Source organism: Schistocerca nitens, chromosome 1 (genome assembly GCF_023898315.1).
Source record: "Schistocerca nitens isolate TAMUIC-IGC-003100 chromosome 1, iqSchNite1.1, whole genome shotgun sequence".
In the NCBI taxonomy this organism is placed as follows: Eukaryota; Metazoa; Arthropoda; class Insecta; order Orthoptera; family Acrididae; genus Schistocerca; species Schistocerca nitens.
Window position 1 is genome coordinate 932,828,462 of NC_064614.1, and position 20,904 is coordinate 932,849,365.

Here is a 20,904-nt window from a genome sequence, read left to right on the forward strand (position 1 = left end):
GTCAATGTGTTCTTTTTTCCATTTCCAGGAGTGTATATAATGTTGTTGAATTTACACCACAAATGATTCTTATGAAATGCTTTTGCACACTAAAAACTTTTGCTCAGTTTGGTGAGTTACCCCAGAATATGATCCCGTACAATCTGACATCATTCTTCCTGTAAATACAGACTTGTTTAGGCGCTTCAGCAATTCTTTGGTATGGTATAAAGGTTGGTGCAATGCGATCAGACATCACTTCACTTTCAGATTGTGAACCGTAAACATTATCTGACGAAAGTAAATTATTCTTTAGCGAAACATGGATCACTATCCTCCTACAGAGATTGTTGATATGATGTTAATTTTAGGTGAATGGCATAACAATTACACTGCAGCTGCGCAATTGTATGCGGATCGATTTCCAAACAGATGTCATCCAAGCAAAAACATTATTCAAAATTGCACTCAACGAGCTCGAAATGGATACACGCACCATCCACCTTGTCATCGTGAATACAATGAAAATGATGCTCGTACCCTTTCTGTTCTCACCTCTATTCAAATTGATCCTGAAATTAGTAGTCATGTGATTCGGAGAGAAACTGGAATACCGAAATCAACTGTTTTGAAGATTTTGAAGGCACATAAATATCATGCGTATCATATCACACTGACACAGGCATTAATGCTGAAAGATACGCAAATATGCATGCATTTCTGCCAATGGGCCTTGGAAATGATAAGAGGTGACAATCTGGGTTTTTTTTTTTTTTTTTTTTTTTTTTTAGATATGTTATGTTGACCAATGAAGCTACATTCAAAAACAGTGGCGAATTAAATTGTCATGGTTGTCATTATTGGTCCCCTGTTAATCCACAGTGGCACAGACCCATTGACAATCAACACGAATGGTCGTTAATGGTCTAGTGTGGAATCTTAAATGGTTACTTGATAGGATGGTATTTTTTTGACCGAAATGTTACTAGGGAATCTTATTTACAACTTCTCCATGATGATTTGTTGGAGCAAATGGAAGATCTTGATTTAGAAGCTAGGCAATGAATGTGGTACCAACAGGATGGAGCAGCTCCCCATTATGCTAAAAATGTGCAGAATGTTTTAAATTTACAGTACCCTGGTCGGTGGATAGGATGCGGTGGACCAATTCAGTGGCCTCCATGTTCACCAGACCTAACATCATCTGATTTTTTTCTTGTGGGGTTATTTAAAAAATATTGTTTATGAAAGACAGCCCACAACCAGAAACGATATGGAGCAACCCATTTGAAGAGCGTGTGCAGCCATACCACGGGATGTACTGCTCAAAACTGTGGACAACTTTCGCAGATGATTGACTTTATGCACTGAAGCAAATGGGGATAATTTTAAACAATTTCTTTGTGGCTAATTTTATTAATGAAGCACCTCAAATTGTGAGAGGCAAGGGGACTCATACTAATGAAGCACCCCAACAAGTGAGAGGCAAGAACACTAACACTAATGAAGCACCCCATGGGAACATCATTCTACTACGTCCATGTCATCATTCCTGGGTAACACTAAAAGTAGGATACAGTACATTTTGTACAAAATAGCTTAATTTGGCGTAACAAAAGAACTGGTGCACATTTTTTATTGATTTGATGTGTCTTTATTGGATTATTCTAAATAAATCTGAGTTCTTCCCCAATTTTACGTTTTCTCGATTTCAGTGCCCTCTGTCAATGGTTTAAAAAAATGTTTCAGACAAAACGTGAACATTTTTTTATGGAGAATCTGAATCTGCAATAAAAAATGGGTATTTCCATTTAAGATTTAAAAGTTCAGAATCTACCGAAGTTTTGCCAGTATTTCCACTTTTCATTCAAAATTACGACCTTTTCCTGATTCTTAGAACAGATACATTGTGTGCAGACTGGTGCGAGTCGCAGTATGGTAGATTTCTGCTTGGCTTTCCTACCGGAGATCTGCTGCAATGAGCTCACAGGTAGGTGCTGGCAAAAACACAGAAAGGGACTGCCCTGCCTCACATGGTACATCTGTGCTGGGAAAACAGTTAAAAAGCTGTAGTACATTGAATCTGTAGTTGACAGAAATTTTGTGAAAGATTTTATAGTGAACAATAATGAAAAATTAAGTAAATCGGCGCACATGAAATTTTGAACTGAACCTGTTTCGAGTCGCTGGAGAGACTTACAAGAAAGAAGAAGATGTTAATCAGTCACAATAACAATGAGGGCACATCAAAGCAGCAGATGGCATCATATCAATATCAACGAGCAGCGGTACGGCAGGGCAGTGCTGCCAGCTTACACAACGAGTGGTACGGCAGATGAAGGAGGTCAGACTTGCTGTTTTGGCACACTAAGGCTGCAGCTTTCAACAAAAGATCATTTTTTTAAATTTGTTGTGTGTGTGTGCGCTGAAAGACTGAGTAACATGGAAAGTGATAAAGATTTTGTCAATACGATAAAACAAGAAGGACTCATGCTTTGCAAAAATATTAGAAACTATTATGAATGACAGGCTAATGAATTATTTAAATAAATACAACTTACTGTCTGTTGACCAGTTTGGATTTCAGTCAGGGAAAAGCACAGAATCAGCAACAGCACATCTCACAAAACACATTCTAGAAGCATTAGATAAAGGGAACTACACAACAAGTATATTTCTTGATCAAACTAAAGTGTCTGATACAGTAGACCACAACATATTGTTAAATAAGTTAGATGAACTGGGAATAAGGGGACTTGTGAAAAAGTGATTCCAGTCATCTAAATAATTGAAGCACGATAACTGAAATCACACATATTTCAAGTTCCTCAAACTATATTGTAAAGTATACTTCAGACCCAAATTATGTAAATACACGTGTCCCACAGGGTACTGCCCTTGGCCCAATACTATTCTTCATTTACATAAATGACTTCCCACATAGCATCAAGCATGGACAAACAATATTGTTTGCAGATGACTCATATGTTCTAATCAGTGACAAATCACCAGATGCACTGAAAGAAAAAGCCAAACAAACATTGAACAGTGTATGTGAGTGGGCATCCAATAAGAAACTAACATTAAATTTAAAAAAAAAAAAAAAAACAAATGCTGTTAACTTCTATGTCTGCAAAAAACCACACTATAACAACTTTAAGTTAAACAATGAAACTATAGAATGTTGTAGACTACAGAAAATTTCTTGGTATGCATGTTGACAGTCAGTTAAAGTGGGAAGAACATATTAAAATACTTAGTAACAGAATCGCTACAGCATGCTATGCTCTTAGAATTCTGACTGCAGTGTGTGATACTACATGTGTCAGATCTGTATATTTTTCTTATATCCACACTGTTATTACCTATGGAATAATATTTTGGGGAGTCAACAGTAAAAATATTCAAATAGTTCTCAAATTACAGAGCATTTTGTATAATAACCAAGAGTGGCAGTAGGGCTCACTGCCTTGAACATTTCCAAAATCTGGAAATCCTAACTTTCCCCTGAGAATACATTTTTCAAAGTATTATGTATGTAAAAAAAATATTGACTGCTATGTTAAAAATTCTTTAGTACACAGCTATGAAACTCAAAACCAATACAATCTGCATCTGGAGACGAAAAATAAAGTTAAAACTCAGCAGAGCTTGTTGTACAATGCCATTAAATTATATAATAAATTACCCCAAAATATAAAAGATATTGACACAATTGGACAGTTCAAAACAAAATTAAATTTTTTTTATTAAATAAAAGTTATTACCCAGTAATGGACTATCTGAGTTAAAACATGTAGTGTAATTAAAGTAGCCTGCATTGTAATACATGAGGAAATAATTATAATATGAAATCCAGAATTGTACAGTACTATAAGAAAATTACATAAGGATATAAAACTAATCTAAGATACTTTAAAAATGTGTGTAAATATTAATTTTATGTGTATAAATTGTAGGTATATTGTATTTTATATGATTTTGCTGACGAAATCCACACAATGTAAATTGTTACATGGATTAATAAAGAAATCAATCAATCAAACTATCATTCAGTGTTAGTGCTTCACAAACTAGCACGCCTAAACAAAGAGGAGGAGTAGATGTTAAAGCAAAAGAGGAGGTTTTTGATTATACTTCTTTGTTATTTGTGGACAGTGGACTAGAATCTGCTTCAAGTATGTCAGTTAATGTAACTAGTGGAGATACTGTAAATCCTGAAAGTGACATTAAGCATGAAATCAGTAACAACCAATTGAATGATGACAATGTTGGTAGTGTTACTGAATCAAATGTGTCAAATGTGGATACCAAATTTGGTTTAGTACTGATGGAACGAGGTAAACAGGAAACAGTAATGCAGAAAATAGAACCTGGAAATATGTGAGAATTGTTTGCAGCTTTAATGGGTTCTATAAAAGATGAAAACAAACAACATGCCAATATGGCTGAAACAATTGGTTAGAAATTCAGTAAACTTGATGAAAAACTCAAAAAGTAGACTAGTGATTTTATGGAAAAACTTGAAAAGCAGACTGCAGTTTTAAAAGAAATGTGGAAAAATGATTTGAAGTTGTTAGAAAGTAAAGTGGTTGAGAATAACTACCAACAATCCATTAAAACTGTAAAAAATGAGTTAACAGATGCCTTGAAAAAAGCTGCTATTGGAAACAAACAAAGGGTAGATTTGATAAGAAAAAGTGTGCAGAAAGTAGATGCCAAAATAGCGGTGGTAGAGCAAATTGTTAGAAAGTAAAACCAGTTCTGAATATGCCAAATTTATTAATGGAGTAAAAAGTGTATCTGACTGAGTGGGTGCATCTGAAGAAAATGTTTTTCAGCTAAGTAACCAGGTAGAAGAGGTTGAAAACAAATTGGATGAGCATAGCAGTTGGCTATGCCAAGTTGAAACTAACCTCAAACATGGAACTAACAGTAGTGGGTGTAGTTTTGTAGCAGAATTTTCTGAAATACCATATGTCACTAACAGGCAGTTTTTACGTTTTGATCCAACAGGAAATGTACATCCAAAAGAATTTTGAAATGTCTTTGAATGTGTTCTACCTAGTCTGTGGTGACACAGACAAAAATAGGGTTTATTTTGTCTAAATATTTGGGAGAGGCTAGAATTTGGGGGATTATCACTACTGAACAGTACTATACTCTAGATAAATTTAAAGAGGCGTTTTTTAATGAATACTGGGGCAAGCAAAAACAAATGGAGTTGCTAAATAGTTTCTGGGCTGGGGAAAAGTTATATCCCAGAAAGGAAAGTGTAAGAACATTTGCCTTTAAGTGGATGACCAATTTGTCTTATTTAAACTATAAATTGTTATGGACCTGGAAGGTAAACTGCCCATGAACTGGCGAAACAAAATTATTGCTGCTCTGAGGGATGACATTCATAAATTCATTAGTTATCTGGAGAGTGTTGAGAAGTTGTTGCATGAAATGGAGCATGCAAATCGTAATGTTAGACCACCGAATAATGCATAACCGTGGCAAATGTAAATGTTAGCAGAATTGGCATGTAACGTGGAAACAGCAGGAGTAGAGCTGCCAGGAGGTGACGCTATCCAGCAAATGATAGGTGATATAATGGGGAGAAGGTGCACAATTATTGATCGTATTCTCTGGTGTGGGAGGATGACATTGTGCCAAGGCGGCAGCAAATGGGGCTAAGCATAAGAAATGGTACAGCATCCCAGAATCCATTAAACTAAATGCCATATGTGAAAGGGCTAGCATTTACAAGATGGGAAGTAGTAATTTGAACCCACTAGCAAAACCCTTTGTATGTGTTAGCACAAAACAGGCAGCAATTATAAGCGACCAGCAAAATAACGTAGTAACAACAGATGAAACAAGCTACATAAAAATATGTAGATTTAATGGAAGTTTAGGGGAGGTTTTGGACAGACATAAACAAAATAAGCACTGTATTGCAGATGAAATGGGTGATGTATCAGCGGAAAATGTGACAGAACCTGATTGCCAGAAAGTCTTTGGCACCCAAGTTGAAGTCGAGTAATGTTCTGGGGAAGGAGAAAGTACAGAAGATGCAGAATTACAGGAGAATAGTGATGTCAGTGTAGAAGAAATATATAAATGACGATGTTTGTGAGGCTATGAGGAAGAGGCAGGAAAATGATGACCAAAATGGGGGTCAGCCAAGTAATTGCGGAAAAAAGGGAGGGAGGGAGAGAGAAAAGGGAGAATGGTGAAATGCCGGAAAAAAAAAATTGAGTCGTCATTAGTGGACAGAATTGTTAGTATGGGAGAGAAAAGTGATGTGGGTAATTCTGCAAAAATCTGTATTATAAGTTGGTTAGAATTGTAGCCAAATAGAAATGAACTTGTAATAACGTCAGTAATGGGGGTGTAGATAATTATAGCAACAGGAAAAGTTAAAAAAAAAAAAAAAAAAAAAAAAGTTAAACAAGAGTTCTATTGGCAGTGTAAATAAATGGTGTGCAAGTACTCCATAACGTCCTTATAATCCTTGCTCTATGTATAAAAATGCTAGTTGGCATAGATTTCTTTAACCAGTACAAAGGGAGATTAAATTTTAATGAAAATGTAGTGACTTTTGAAATAAATGGGAAAGATATGGTTGCACCATTTTTTCAGAAAAATAATTTGACCAAATAAGAAGTAGCAAGTATAACAATTAGGTATCATAGAAGGATCGAAGATTTAGAGAGCTACAATGAGTATGGGAATGATTTGGGGGTGGACCCTGAGAAAATGAAACCATTGGGCATAAGAAATGTTATCAATTTGAAAAGATACATTAGTCCAGAATTAGATGTGAGCTAAGCCTGGAGGCCTCAGGGGGCATTACAACCTATACAATGCTAGGTGTTTGATGAACACCAGGTGGTCAAGTTATTGACAATGCTGCTTCAGTTTCTTTTCGTATTTTCAATCTTGCTTTTCTGTCATTCTGAACTGAATCTATAATCTTTAATTTTCTTCTTCATCAGTGAAGGTAAAGTGCTTGAGAGCCTCAAAGGGCATTATGGTGTCTTATGATGAAATAAGTTTTATGCTGAGAGAAACTGGGGTCAAATTGTAATGGAGTGAAGTGGCGACATAAGTATGTTAATTTAGGGAAATGAAAGTAACCATATGTGACAAGTGCAGTTGATAAAAAATATATCTGGATAAATCTGAAGAACATTTATTATCAAAGGAAAAAGTGTAACTTTTGCTTACAATTGCAAATAGTTTTTTTAAAGAAAAACTCATGAAATCTTCCACAGGAAATCAATTCTTGAAAAAAATTACTCTGTTAATTTACTTTCATTTCAAATCACATTAAACAAAATATAAAATTTGTAAATTATTTCTTGTAACAATAAGTGATTGTATATTAGGATATATGTAAAGAAAGTAGTCTTAGATGGAAGTATAGTTTAAGGGACAATGTTGCATGTAAACCCTGGAAGGACAGATATGTGGAGAATGGAGGAATGTTATGGATACTACAATGCAAAGGTGCCATAATCAAAAAATTGGCAAAATTATGTGATGACTATAGTGATGTGCTTGTGCTAAGGTAGGATAAAATACCATTATTAAATGGAAGGACACAAAATTGCAGTGCCTTTAAATAAAAATGGGAAAAAAGGGTAACTTCAAAAGTTATTAAAATGTTGAAAATTTGTATCAATTTTGTCAAGTAAGAAACGATTATTCATAAAGAAATTAAAAGATTAGGCTAGGTTAGTTGTAGACTGCCAAGTCCAGAGTAAGAAATTTGTAATTTTAGTTTATAAGAATGAGAATTTAAAATTTGAAGCCAGTATCGATAATTTTGTATAATTCTAAACTTTTGGAAAAAAAATTTACAATCATAGGGGGTGTGAGGTGCCTTTATATCGCTCCTGTCTGGAGCCTGTGTATCGGGAGAATGACATGTGCACGATGACAGATGATCTGAAGCGGGTTCAGTCGAGTATGTAGTTCTAATTTTCATCCACCTGAGTACCGTAGCGAACAGACATATTCAAGAAACAGGTCAAGAGACTATTTTTGTGAATTGTTCTGTTTATTTCTTGAAGACCTTTTTGTTTATTTATGTTTTTACAGTTTTGTAAATGTTTTTAATAGTGTGAATGATACATGAATGTGGTCTAAAGTAAATATGTAGATCATTGTTATATTGACAAACACTCTACGAACTAGTGTGAGGTATTTTTAAAGACAGTGTGAATGCAGAGGATGGGGAATTTTGTATTATAATATGTTAAGTAAATCTGAAGTAAAAGGAAAGCTAATTTGAGTGCAAATGAATATGGGTAATAATGTAAAGTATAAATAAAATATCAGAATGTTAAATATTTATTTTGGGAAAAAGTACAATTCGAAAGTGTATTATTTGTTGATTGGTTAGTCAAGAAAAGCGCGGTCGAATGCGGGAGCTTAATGTTTTGTTTTATTGGCCTTAAAGAAAACTGAAAAAACAGAATGGAGTATTCTTTGTGCGTCTTTTCTATTAGAGTTAAAGAACACTTACAGCAGTCTAAAGTAGTCGGAGCCCAGCCTTTCAATGGTACGGTCGTGTGTAGTATGAGCTCTGAAGGAAGTTACAGTTTACCGGTTTTAGTTGTGCTACATACTTGAAAAGTGGTTTAAAGTGAAGGCAAATTTATATTCCCGTGTGTTTTCTCTTTTTTTTTCTTTAGAAAGTATTCATTTTTTAAGTAATTTTGTGTATGAGAAAAGACAGTAATTCCACATGACATATTGAGCAGATCGATAACCATAAACTTGAGTGCATTAGACACCAATAAATTTAATAGTGTGGCAAGCACTTTTTTTTTAAGAACAATCCATGTTTAGTAGCTGTTCAGATTTCGGGAAATACGTTTCCATAAACTTGCTAATGTGAATGAAAGGATTTGTGCATGACTGTGTCAGGATTAGCCCGGGCTTGTCCGTGAATGTGTAATTCTCAACTTCAGAATCTACCAAAGTTTTGCCAGTATTTCGACTTTTCATTCAAAATTAAGACCTTTTCCTGATTCTTAGAACAGTTACATTGTATGCAGCCTGGTGCGAGTCGCAGTACGGCAGGTTTCTGCTCGGCTTTCCTACCGGTGATTTGCTTTGACGAGTTCACAGGCAGGTGCTGGTAAAAAACACAGAAAGGAACTGCAACGCCGGAACTCGTGCGAAGCTCTTTTCACATGGCGTGAAACAGTAAAGTCATTGTGTGTTTTACCTTGGATTCCTCCATAAATATTTGTTCATTTTTTGGAAACAGTGTGTGGGCGAGTTGTGTTTAATTGTGTCAGCTTTCTAATAATTAAACCTCCTGCGGCCAAGTCTACATGCGCATGTGCGCGAGTCATTGCTTTCACCTCGTCTGCTGACGTAGCTCATCATTGCGATAAGGTCGCAAGTTCTGCTCTGCACAGATGATGATACATAAACACCAACACTTACAACTACGAAAATGGGTATCGGTCACATCACGGGACCTATATGGGTCAACCACAACTATTGATACCAAAAAACGAACACCTACAACAACAAAAAATAAAACTAAAACCACAACCTCAAAAATCCACAGATCAAACATCCCTACACAAGATTAAACACTTTCAATAAACCATAAATACACAAAACATCACAACTCAAGAAGAATAAGAAAAAAAAATTACTTACCACCAACAAATAAATTACAGCGCCGCAAACAAAGTCTGCCAGTCCAACCCTAACCCCCCCCCCCCCCCACACACACACACAAATTAAACGTCTTACCACACAACAAACATCAAACCAATAACACCTAACAAAAATGCCAGACACTTAAACAAAAAAAAAAAAAAATGACAATACATCGAAAAAAATTCTAAACCTTACGTGTGAAATTACAAACATGCCAATGACTTCACGCATCCAACACCAAGGCTTAAATGAACCCAATACAACACATTATACCCAGCGCGCGCACACACACACACACACACACACACACACACACACAGAGAGAGAGAGAGAGAGAGAGAGAGAGAGAGAGAGAGAGAGAGAGGGCACCATAAAACACAAGACGACATCTACAAACACAACCAACTCATAAACACCATGCTGTAATGAAGTCACACACCAAAACACCCTTATGTCACGGGTCAGAGCAGACTCGTGGAATCGGACACTTCCATTGACTAATGCCCCCCCCCTTTTTTTTGTTCAAGGAATGGGATATGATGATACACAAAACGTTTCATGTGGATAAACGTCCATTTTGTACTGATAATCCTTGAGCACTCTGGGTTGTTTTCCAAATACATGTTCATACTTGAACAACAGATCTGTAAGTTCCTGTTCACTTAATGTGCTGGGCTCGCTCACCTTCTGCTCTACAACTTCATAGTTTACATACAGTTCTGACATTTGTTCATTATAGTGAGTGTTTACAAATAATACAGCAGAAAATACAAATTGAACTGTCACATCAGACTACTGCTTGTTGTTCTTGTCTGCCGTTTTTATTACATTGACAGAAAATACCTGTTCATTTACATTGAACTGGCATTTACCACTTCCTATTTCAATTTGCGTCTTATAAGTTCTAAACATGTCCATCCCAATCAAACAATTTACTCTTGGAAAAATTCAGCTGACATTAAGCCAGTCATTTCATCTGTGTCTAGAACCGAGTGAACTTCCATGTCAGATATCGTTGTCTTTATAACTGCCTGTAGCTGCTCTTCGTACAAGTTTTCCTGAACTTCCCCTCATGTCGGTATAAATCATCTTTCGAGTCACTTTTCGTCTTATCTCACAAAACATGTTTTTATGAGTGTATTGCTCCCACTCCCTACCTGGTCAGCAGTGTGGGGCCTCACTGCAGCCAGTTGGAGTTTTTACATCAGTGCAGGAACATTGACCTCGGGGACGAGTAATTTCAGCGTGCTGTACAGTGTGTGCTGTCTTACACCAATTCTTGTCATTGGCTGCATGTGACCCATTTTCGTGCGAATTCATGTTGGTAGTTGTGAAATTATAGTTCGCACTATTATGTTGTCCAAAGGTTGGCTGCGGCACAGCGCACAGTATTTGAGTGTTGCCGATCGCTTGCCACCACATCAGCTGGCTGTTTCCACTTACGGGCAGCGGAAAGACTTGTACTGTCGGACCGTAGTTTGCTTGTCCGTTGTAATTGTTCCTGTTCTGATAACCTCGCTTAAATCTCTTGTTTTTTCCCATTTCCATTACCATACCCATTCCCTTTCTGTATGTACTGTATCAGATATGGTTACTGTTCTTGTTGTGAAATAACATTATTATTTACATATTGGTTTCCAAAGACAGTTCATAAATCAGGTCAACGGAATCTAAAACCGACAAAAAGTACTCAGTGTCTTGTTTTGGTGTGGTTACTAATTTTTCCCTTATGTGTGGCGGAAATTGGCTCTTTAATATCTTCAATACATCCAACTGTGATATGGGATTGGTCCAATGTCTGGTCTTATTTAAATACTTTTTGAAATAACCTCACAAGCTTCCATGCTTGCTGTTAAATGGAGACTTCACTTCTTAATCTTTCTTGAACAGCTTCCAACCAGTACTCATCTAGGAAAGCACGTTCAAATTGCTTGTAACTGTGACAACATTCTGCCATTTCAGTGGCCCTGAAAAGAATGTCACCTTGGGTGTAACCAACAACAAATTTTATCTTTTGAGCCTCTGCCGAGTTACAAGGAAATACGATGTGGAACGCACTGATAAAAATTACAGACTTCATCCGCTTTCAATCGGTCGAATACAAGGGAAACTGCCTGTGTCTACACAGTCCATCAGTGATGTTGGATCTTATAAGTGTGGCTTTATCTGACATTGCTGAGTTGTTACAAGTGTGTGGAGCACTGTGTGGCAATTACGCATGTGTTGTAGGTATTATTGTAGGTAAATTATGAATTTTGCAACCTTCACTTGCGCTCTCTATCAGGCTTGTAACAAGATGTGGATAAATATTACACGCATACGTCTTGGGCACAGGTAGTTGAATATTGGCAACATGACCTCCTTCATTTGATAATTTGGTTCCACTTTTCTTCATGGCCTCTTCTACCATGTCTACATATACTTTGCATTCAGATACTACCTTCTGCACTAATGTACTACTTTGATCTAAGGTACCTGCTTCTGCTCATTTGGTTATGTCATTTAAATTTTTTTCTTATCAGAGTTCTGTCTCTTCTGGCACATTTAGACTAATTCCCAGCTTTCTACTCTTAATGTTAGTTCCTCTACTGCCAATGGTAAATCTTCATAGTCCTTGTTGACAGTAGTGGTCATTTCCCTTATAGTATTACACATTTGGTTTTGATTTACTCTTATACTGTTATTCGTGTCCATGACTTTCTTTAACTCACTTTCTACATGTTCTTGATTGTCGCTAACGTAAACCACTTTTTCGTTTGAAACATCAATACTTTCTTTAACGTCAGAAATAATCTCCCGTTTTGTTTTTTCATTTCTTTCAAATTATCAGATACTTCTGTGTGTAACTTCTGTCAGACCATTGAATTTTTGTGTGACACTGTATTAGTAATCTTCCAGTACCTGGTTTTTGTTCCGTTTTGAAATCTGAAAAACCTTGTGACAAATCACTACATTGTGTGTTCAAGTTACTAAGCTGTTGTGTAACTGTACTGAATTTCATGATCATAGTTGTCAGTAATTGCTGTAACAGTGCACTGATTGTACTATTATCATTGCTGTCAGCTGTACTTTTGCATGTTACTATTCAGATTACTGATAATCGGTGTCTGTCCTATGTTAAAATACATTACTGTTTCACATTCCTCTGTTTCATTCAGCAATGATATATCACTTAAGGAGATGCGTGAAACAGTCTCATTGATAGTCATCATGGTATCGTAATAGGTTGTCTGTGTATCTTGTGCAGTCATTTGTTACGTCTTTGATACTTCTCTCTGATTTTATGTTGGCTTTCTGCTAGCTGCACGGTTGGAGCTTCGTTTTCATTTGTCTGTTCACGTAAAACACCGTCGTCATGGCTGATTGCACCTTCTGTATTATGATCAACAATGGGTAATTTTTGGTCAGCCATTTTGATCATGCTAGCAATAGAATTTCCGATTTTGCAGCAAACAAACCGCACATACACAGACACAAGCAGACATTTGTAAAGGCACAGAGTTTGGGCAGAGATGTCAGTCGAGGCGGAAGTACAGAGGCAAAGATGTTGTTGAAAGACAGGTGAGGTATGAGCGGCGGCAAATTGAAATTAGCGGAGATTGAGGCCTGGCGGATAACGAGAAGAGAGGATATACTGAAGGGCAAGTTCCCATCTCCAGAGTTCTGACAGGTTGGTGTTAGTGGGAAGTATCCAGATAACCTGGACGATGTAACAAGGCCAAAATATTAAAAGGCCTGGGATTCCGACATGTCCTGGGGTCCACACACACACACACACACACACACACACACACACACACACACACACACCACTGAATGATTGGGCCTTTCCAAGGCATAGAGGGACTCCTGGATGGTCACTACCAAAGGATTATGAGGGTAGCACTGGTCAATAGCTTGTAGGCTGCTCAAGGAGAAAGTACACAGAAGGAACGACTCCCCAGGGCATGAACGGATGTGCTTAATAGCACGAGAAATGGCCGCCAGATCTGCAATGAAAACACTGCAGCCATTTGGCAAGGAGTGCTGTTCAGTATGTCCTCCATGGACATATGTGAAGCCAACGTGACTATCAGCCAGCAAGCAGTCTGTGTAAACCACCTCACGGCCTCGGTACATGTCAAGAATCGAGAGGAAGTGACAGTAGAGAGACGAGGGTGAACTGAGTCCTATGGGCCATGTGAAAGGTCCAGGCTAAGCTGCGGACTAGGTGTCCACCATGGAGGTAAACGCAAATGGACCTCGAGTGTAAGTGGTAAAGGCAAGGACTCCAGTTCACATAGATGAGATTGGACGTGCACTGCAATTGTAAGCCCTGACTTGGGCCACCAATGCAGGAGATGAACCGCTGTGTGTGGGAAATGGAGACGGTAATTCGCATGCACAGGAGAACTATGAATGTGTGCAACATAACTGGTGAGCAGTTGTGCACACCTGACCTGTAATGGAAGGACTCCAGCCTCCACCAGGACGCTGGTCACCGGATTTGTCCTACAAGCTCCTGTCACTAGTCTAACAACACAGTGGTGCACTGGGTTGAGTAAAGATGAAGTTGCCACCGAACCATACACCAGACGCCCACAGTCAAGACAGGATCGAACAAGGGCTCTGTATAACTGTAGCAGTGTAGAGTGATCTGCACCCCAGTTCATGTTGCTCAGGCAGTGTAGGGTACTGAGCTGCTGCCATCACTTCTGCTTAAGCTGACGGAAGTGAGGAAGTCAAGTCAATTGGGGATTGAAAACCAGTCCTAAAAATCAATATATCTCCACTAAATTGAGACGATCATCAGTAAGGTAAAGTTCTGGTTCCAGATGAACGGCATGAATCCAACAGAAGTCCATAACACATGACTTTGCAGCCAACAACTGGAAGCCATGGGCTCGAGCCCATGACGGCGCTTTGTGGCTGGCTCCCTGCAGGCGCCGCTCAGCAACACCAGTACTGGTGGAGCAGTAAGAAATGCAGAAGTCATCTGCATACAGAGAGGGTGAGACGATGGCCCTACAGCTGCTGCCAGACCGTTAATGGCCACTAAAAATATACACTCAATACAGAGCCCTTCTACTGGACATGAGTGGAACTACAGGAGGCACCAACTTGGACATGGAAAGTATGAAGCGACAGGGAACACTGTATAAAAATTGGGAGTGGGCCTCAGACACCCCACTTGAATAATGTGGCAAGGGTATGATGTCGCCAGGTGGTGTCATACGTTTTTCGTAAATCTAAAAAAAGACGGCAACAAGGTGTTGGTGTCTGGAAAATGCTGTTCAGATGGCAGAGTCAAGGGACAAAAGATTCTCAGTGGTAGAGCAACCCAGGCACGGAGCCAGTAGGCCATGTGGCTCCAGGATCCAACCCAACCGCCAACACAACATACGTTCCATCAGCTTACAAAGAACATTGGTGAGGCTGTTTTTGCTGGGTATGAGCACTGGTATGATGGTGCTCTACCGCCAGTGCAATGGAAAGACGACATTGCACCAGATCTGGTTGAAGATCGGGAGGAGATGCCGCTTGTAGTCAGACGAGAGACAGACTGTGGATCCGATAAGGCCCACGAGCTGTGTCGGGGCAATGTGCAAGGGCACTGAGGAGTTCCCACTATGTAAATGAGGTGTTATAGCGTTCACAAGGTGTGTAGGGAATGAGAGGACTTTCCCTTTCATCCACCATTTGAGAGTGCAAAAGGCTGGGGGGTAATCCTACGACGCAGACACAAGAGCATAGTGCTCAACAATCGCTTTTGTGTCAGTAGATAACACACCATTTATGTTAACACCGGGAACACCTGTTGGGGTCTGGTACCCTATCACTTCTCTTTAGGGACTTTCTGGGAAGATTTCTCCGAAGAAGCTTCAGGCATGCAGGAAGATCGTGAAGCTCTTCATCCGGCAGCTTTTGGCTCCTTGAGCCACTGGCGAGTGTCCGCCATGGCATTAGTGGAGACCTTGGGAGAGAGGGCAACAAGGGAACCCTTCCACACAAGAGGAACCGGAGGAGGCTGTTGCTACTGTGCTGGATATTGGGCACAGAGAAATCCAATACTGTCATGGTGGCGAAAGAGGACAGGAGACAACGCAAGAAGATGACATACCACGGAAAGTGTCCTCACCCAAATACTTGAATCGCAGGTGGAGATTCAAAGCCATGACAAGAGATTCAGGTGACTGAATCTAAGGGCACTATGGATCACTCGCGCACCACGTAAGGCGTCCTTCCCCAAATGGCCCGCACTCCTGTTGAATTTGCAAAGTGGCAGGTCAAACCATAAAATGAGACCTGAACTCATAGGGCTGAAGAGTGAGAAACTCCTTTTAGTCACCTCTTACGACAGGCAGGGATACCTCCGGCCTATTCTAACCCCCAGACCCGCAGGGGGCGAGGGGGGGGGGGGGGGAGTTGTTTATTATGAAAGCTTGCTTGCTGCAAATAATTTGACAGCATCAGAATCTTCAGTGACAATTTCTCATGATGCAATTCTGATGGGTGAAGAAATTTACAGACGTGCTATGGACATTTTTGGTGAAAAAATACTTTTGACTGATGATGAATTTGCTCTCGAAAATGAACCTTTTGGAAAGTACATAGACCATAGCTCATCGGCGAATATGAACCAGGAGAAAAAAGGGCAAGAGAAGTAGACCGTTGTTTTTTGGAATACAAAATTAAAATTGCTAATATTGCAAAGGCTCACACCATGTGGGGGGAGGGCGGGGGGGTGGAGAGATGCAACTGGTTAAGAAAGAGGGAATATTTATCCCAATGGCAGGAAGAAATAAAAGGAGGCGGCAATGAATTTGATAAGTACACAGCAATCAGTTCCTGGATGTATGATCATTTTGTGGAATCCCAAGAAAATTATCAGTAGGGACTACATGGAACTTGCAACAGTGTGTTTTTGCAGCAGCACAAAAGTTAACAGATTTTGTATTTAAAGCTTGTGACAGCTGAGTTCAGATTCCAAACTAAGCACGGAATTTGTCAGCAAAAAGTGACAGGATTTGTTTCAAAACAAGCAACTGTGACAATCTAAGAAACCTTGGCTGCTGCAGACACTTTTCAAACCCAGACGTTAAAACTAATACTGAATTTCAACAAAGATTTTGTTATCAAGAATGATAAGACAGGTATTTATTGCAGTGTATTTAAAAATTTATTTTACTCTCTTATTTTCATGATTCTCTGACAAAATACTTTAATTTCTGTTGTTTTTTTCTTGCCTGTAGGTCAGTATCAGTTGGTATACAACAGAGTCTGGTTCTCGAAGGAAGCAAAAGACCTTCGTAATCAACCTACTGGACTGCGATATAATAGACCGTGATCGCATATGCCTTATGAAATTTTACAGTGAGTTAAGACTATCACCATCGAAGGAAAATAATACTGGCTAGGAGGAAGAAAGTGTACAACAGACCCTTCTGAAGTAATATTTAATACAAAAATATTGATAATACAAAAAAGACTGCAACAAGGTGCTGGTGTCTGGAAAATGCTGTTCAGATGGCAGATTCAAGGGACACAAGAGCAGTGGTAGAGCAACCCAGGCACGGAGCCAGTAGGCCACGTGGCTCCAGGATCCAACCCAACCGCCAACACAACATACGTTCCAGCAGCTTACAAAGAACATTGGTGAGGCTGCTTTTGCTGGGTTTGAGCACTGGTATGATGGTGCTCTACCGCCAGTACAATGGAAAGACGACATTGCACCAGATCTGGTTGAAGATCGGGATGAGATGCCGCTTGTAGTCAGACGAGAGACTGACTGTGGATCCAATAAGGCCCACGAGCTGTGTCGGGGCAATGTGCAAGGGCACTGAGGAGTTCCCACTATGTAAATGAGGTGTTATAGCGTTCACAAGGTGTGTAGTGAATGAGGGGTGGTAAAAGAATATAAGCAAAATTATAAAAACGCTGTAATAACATCTTCCAAATTTGGGAAGCTAATGACAGAACTGTCTACAGACTTTCTCAACTGGTGTTTGAAGTCTTATGTGGGTCAGGAACAGTTTCTGTTAATTATTGACTATTGGGGTGGGTAAGTAAAGCCGGAATTATAAGACGAATTTTTTCAGGATGAGAAGAAATTAAACAACATGTACAATTAAAGTGATTCCTCTGAAATATACTCAACTTGTTCAACCAAGTGACATGTATTTTTATAGACAAGTAAAAAATCTGATAAATTTTATACAAAACTGCGCTTATCTTATTGAAAATAGATAAATAAATTCTCGTGGAGGCTGTATAAAAATACAATCAGCCATCATTGCCAATTTTTAAGGAAATGATCCGATGTGCCTGGTATGCTTCCAGGATTTCTGATGAAAGAGAAGTTCTCAGGAATGTGAACAAAGTATGTTTTTCAACAAACATTTTTATAAATGTTGTTTCTGTAAACTGTGCGAGCTGCCAAATTATATTTTGTTTTCAGTGTTTTTATGACAATTATCATTCTGGTGCTAACACATAAAATATGAAATTTACAAATGTACATGATACTGTAAAGAAGAAAAAAATATATAATTGAAACGCCACCCAGAATTGATGAATTCTGTAATTAATTTACCTCCATTAAAAATGCATCTGAAGTTATTCAACTTCTTAAAAAGAAAATACTGATGAACGTAATTCATACTTTAAGTAACTATGACAGACATTACACAAAAATTATGATTTAACTGATAATACTTTATGTCATTAACTTTATTTAACAGTTGTTATAATTTTTAAAACAATTACAAAATAAAATGGAACTAAACCAGCAGATAGACCAGAAACCAGATCATCCACATGACAGTCTAGCCCATTACTGACTGACCTCTTTCACTTAACTGCTATCTTGCTACTTATGACCCAAATATGAGAGGTGTATGTGCTATGTTTCAACTTCAGAGCCCTTTCTTTTCGGAATTTTCTGGATAATGCGCTTTAAGGCTTCTATGAATGGACACCCTTAAGGTATACTGCTAACCTGCGATGTCTCATCCTGAACCGAATTTCCAAGACCGGAAGATCCCCTTGTTAGTTAATTTCTGACTTCTCCTAGTTGTGTCTGAAGGGCACAGATCTTTCTTTACTGATCCTGTGTCAATATGTTCATACAGCATACACTGTCATAAAAATGACCTCCAAGGAGGGAAAGTGGAGACAGGAAGGGGTCGGTGGGCTGAACAAATCTTAATTCAGATTATTTTTTTGCAACTTAATCAGTAAAAAAGTGCTACAGGAAACTCCTTGAATGAAATTTATGTGACTGTACAAGGAAAGGTAACAACTTCCTGAATAGCTGAAGTGCTGAGTCATCAATAACCATATAAACAGGACAGAGGAACTTTACTTCCATCCATATCTTTTATTGTGGACGTGATGGCAGGTATTGTTGATGGTTAGTGGATAGTCTATAGACAGAGGCTTGAATGTAGCCATTAGAGAGGTGGTGAGCAACCTCTAGGAAGGTGACACGCTGAGATCTGAGGAAGTCCATTTACTTAACCTGGTCCATAGCCCAGCGTACCCCCTTCCTGATGTTTACCTGCATCTCTCCATTCAAACTTCTGTCCAGATCAAGCCCACTAAACATCATAAGTATCTACATTTTAGTAGCTGCCACTTCTTCATAAAGTCACTCTGACACAATCTTGTCACCTGTGAATGAACTATCTGCAGTAAGAGGCAATTTCTTGCCCTGTATGATGAAAATCTGATCAATGCTGTCAGAGACAGGCACTGCAAACCAAACCTAATCCAATATAAGATGCTCAATTTCAAGTGCTGCTTCATAGCCTTGTGTGTGAATGTGAGTAGGTGCGTGAAATGTTTTTGGAAGTAATTTTGAAACGTACCTCATACATTTCTTTTGTACTGTTGGTGTTCTGGACAACATCTAACAATAAAATATTAAAAGCATAAAAATAACTTTATTTAAATGCAGATATCACAGCATTTCCATTTTATAACACAATGACACATCAAAAATATTTTTGGTCCTTTTCCCACAACTCTTCCAAAATCACGTCAACATCAGATGATGGGAATCTATCAATGAATGATTCAATGAGACCTTCATGTGATGCTTCATACGTTTTCAGTGACACCTTTTCATCTGGAAAATGGAATAGTTACAATTAGTGTTTACAATATAGGACACAAAAAATACACCAAATCTAAATAAATTTCCATTGAAAAATCCGTAAAATATAGTTTATTCCCTTAAATAATTTAGTATTGAGCAAGCAGTAAAGGAAACAAAAGAAAAATTTGGAGTAGGAATTAAAATCCATGGAGAAGAAATAAAAACTGAGGTTCGCCGATGACATTGTAATTCTGTCAGACAGCAAAGGACCTGGAAGAGCAGCTGAACGGAATGGATAGTGTCTTGAAAGGAGGATGTAAGAAGAAAATCAACAAAAGCAAAATGAGGATAATGGAATGTAGTCTAATAAATTTGGGTGATGCTGAGGGAATTAGATTAGGAAATGAGTTTTACTATTTGGGGAGCAAAATAACTAATGATGGTCGAAGTATAGAGGATATAAAATGTAGACTGGTAATGGCAAGGAAAGCGTTTCTGAAGAAGAGAAATTTGTTAACACTGGGTACAGATTTAGGTGTCAGGAAGTCTTTTCTGAAAGTATCTGTACGGAGTGGAGCCATATATGGAAGTGAAACATGGATGATAAATAGTTTGGACAAGAAGAGAATAGAAGCTTTCAAAATGTGGTGCTACAGAAGAATGCTGAAGATTCGATGGGAAGATCACATAACTAATGAGGAGGTATTGAATAAAACTGGGGAGAAAAATTTGTGGTACATCTTGACTAGAAGAAGGGATCAGTTGGTAGGACATGTTCCGAAGCATCAAGGGATCGCTAATTTAGCACTGGAGGCCAGCGTAGAGGGTAAAAATCGTAGAGGGAGACCAAGAGATGAATACACTAAGCAGATTCAGAAGGATGTGGGTTGCATTAGCTACTCGGAGACTAAAAAGCTTGCACAGGATAGAGTCGCATGGAGAGCTGCATCAAACCAGTCTCTGGACTGAAGACCACAACAACAACAAAATAATTTAGCCATTGAAGGGCCAAAAGGTGGAGACAGTCCAGCAAAATCTGTATCACCATGGGTGGACCCCTACAACTACAGAGGGGTGGGTGGCTCACTGCAGAGTTAAAAACCATGGGTCAACCTAGTATGGCCAATACAAAGACAGCAGAGGATGTTAGATTCCTGCACAGAGAGGCA

At 38.6% G+C, this 20,904-nt stretch overlaps 1 protein-coding gene across 5 annotated transcripts in view; it reads right to left on the reverse strand.

Moving 5' to 3' along the window:
• Window positions 1-19,560: 19,560 nt before the first annotated feature.
• Window positions 19,561-20,904, reverse strand: part of LOC126193839 (dipeptidyl peptidase 3) — a 141,970-nt gene continuing 140,626 nt past the window's right edge. For all 5 annotated transcript variants that reach the window (XM_049932721.1, XM_049932720.1, XM_049932718.1 and 2 more), the window contains exon 15: window positions 19,561-19,765. In XM_049932721.1, coding sequence (XP_049788678.1) covers window positions 19,632-19,765 — 134 coding nt within the window. In that variant the 3' untranslated portion in view covers window positions 19,561-19,631. The remainder of the gene's footprint in view (window positions 19,766-20,904) is intronic.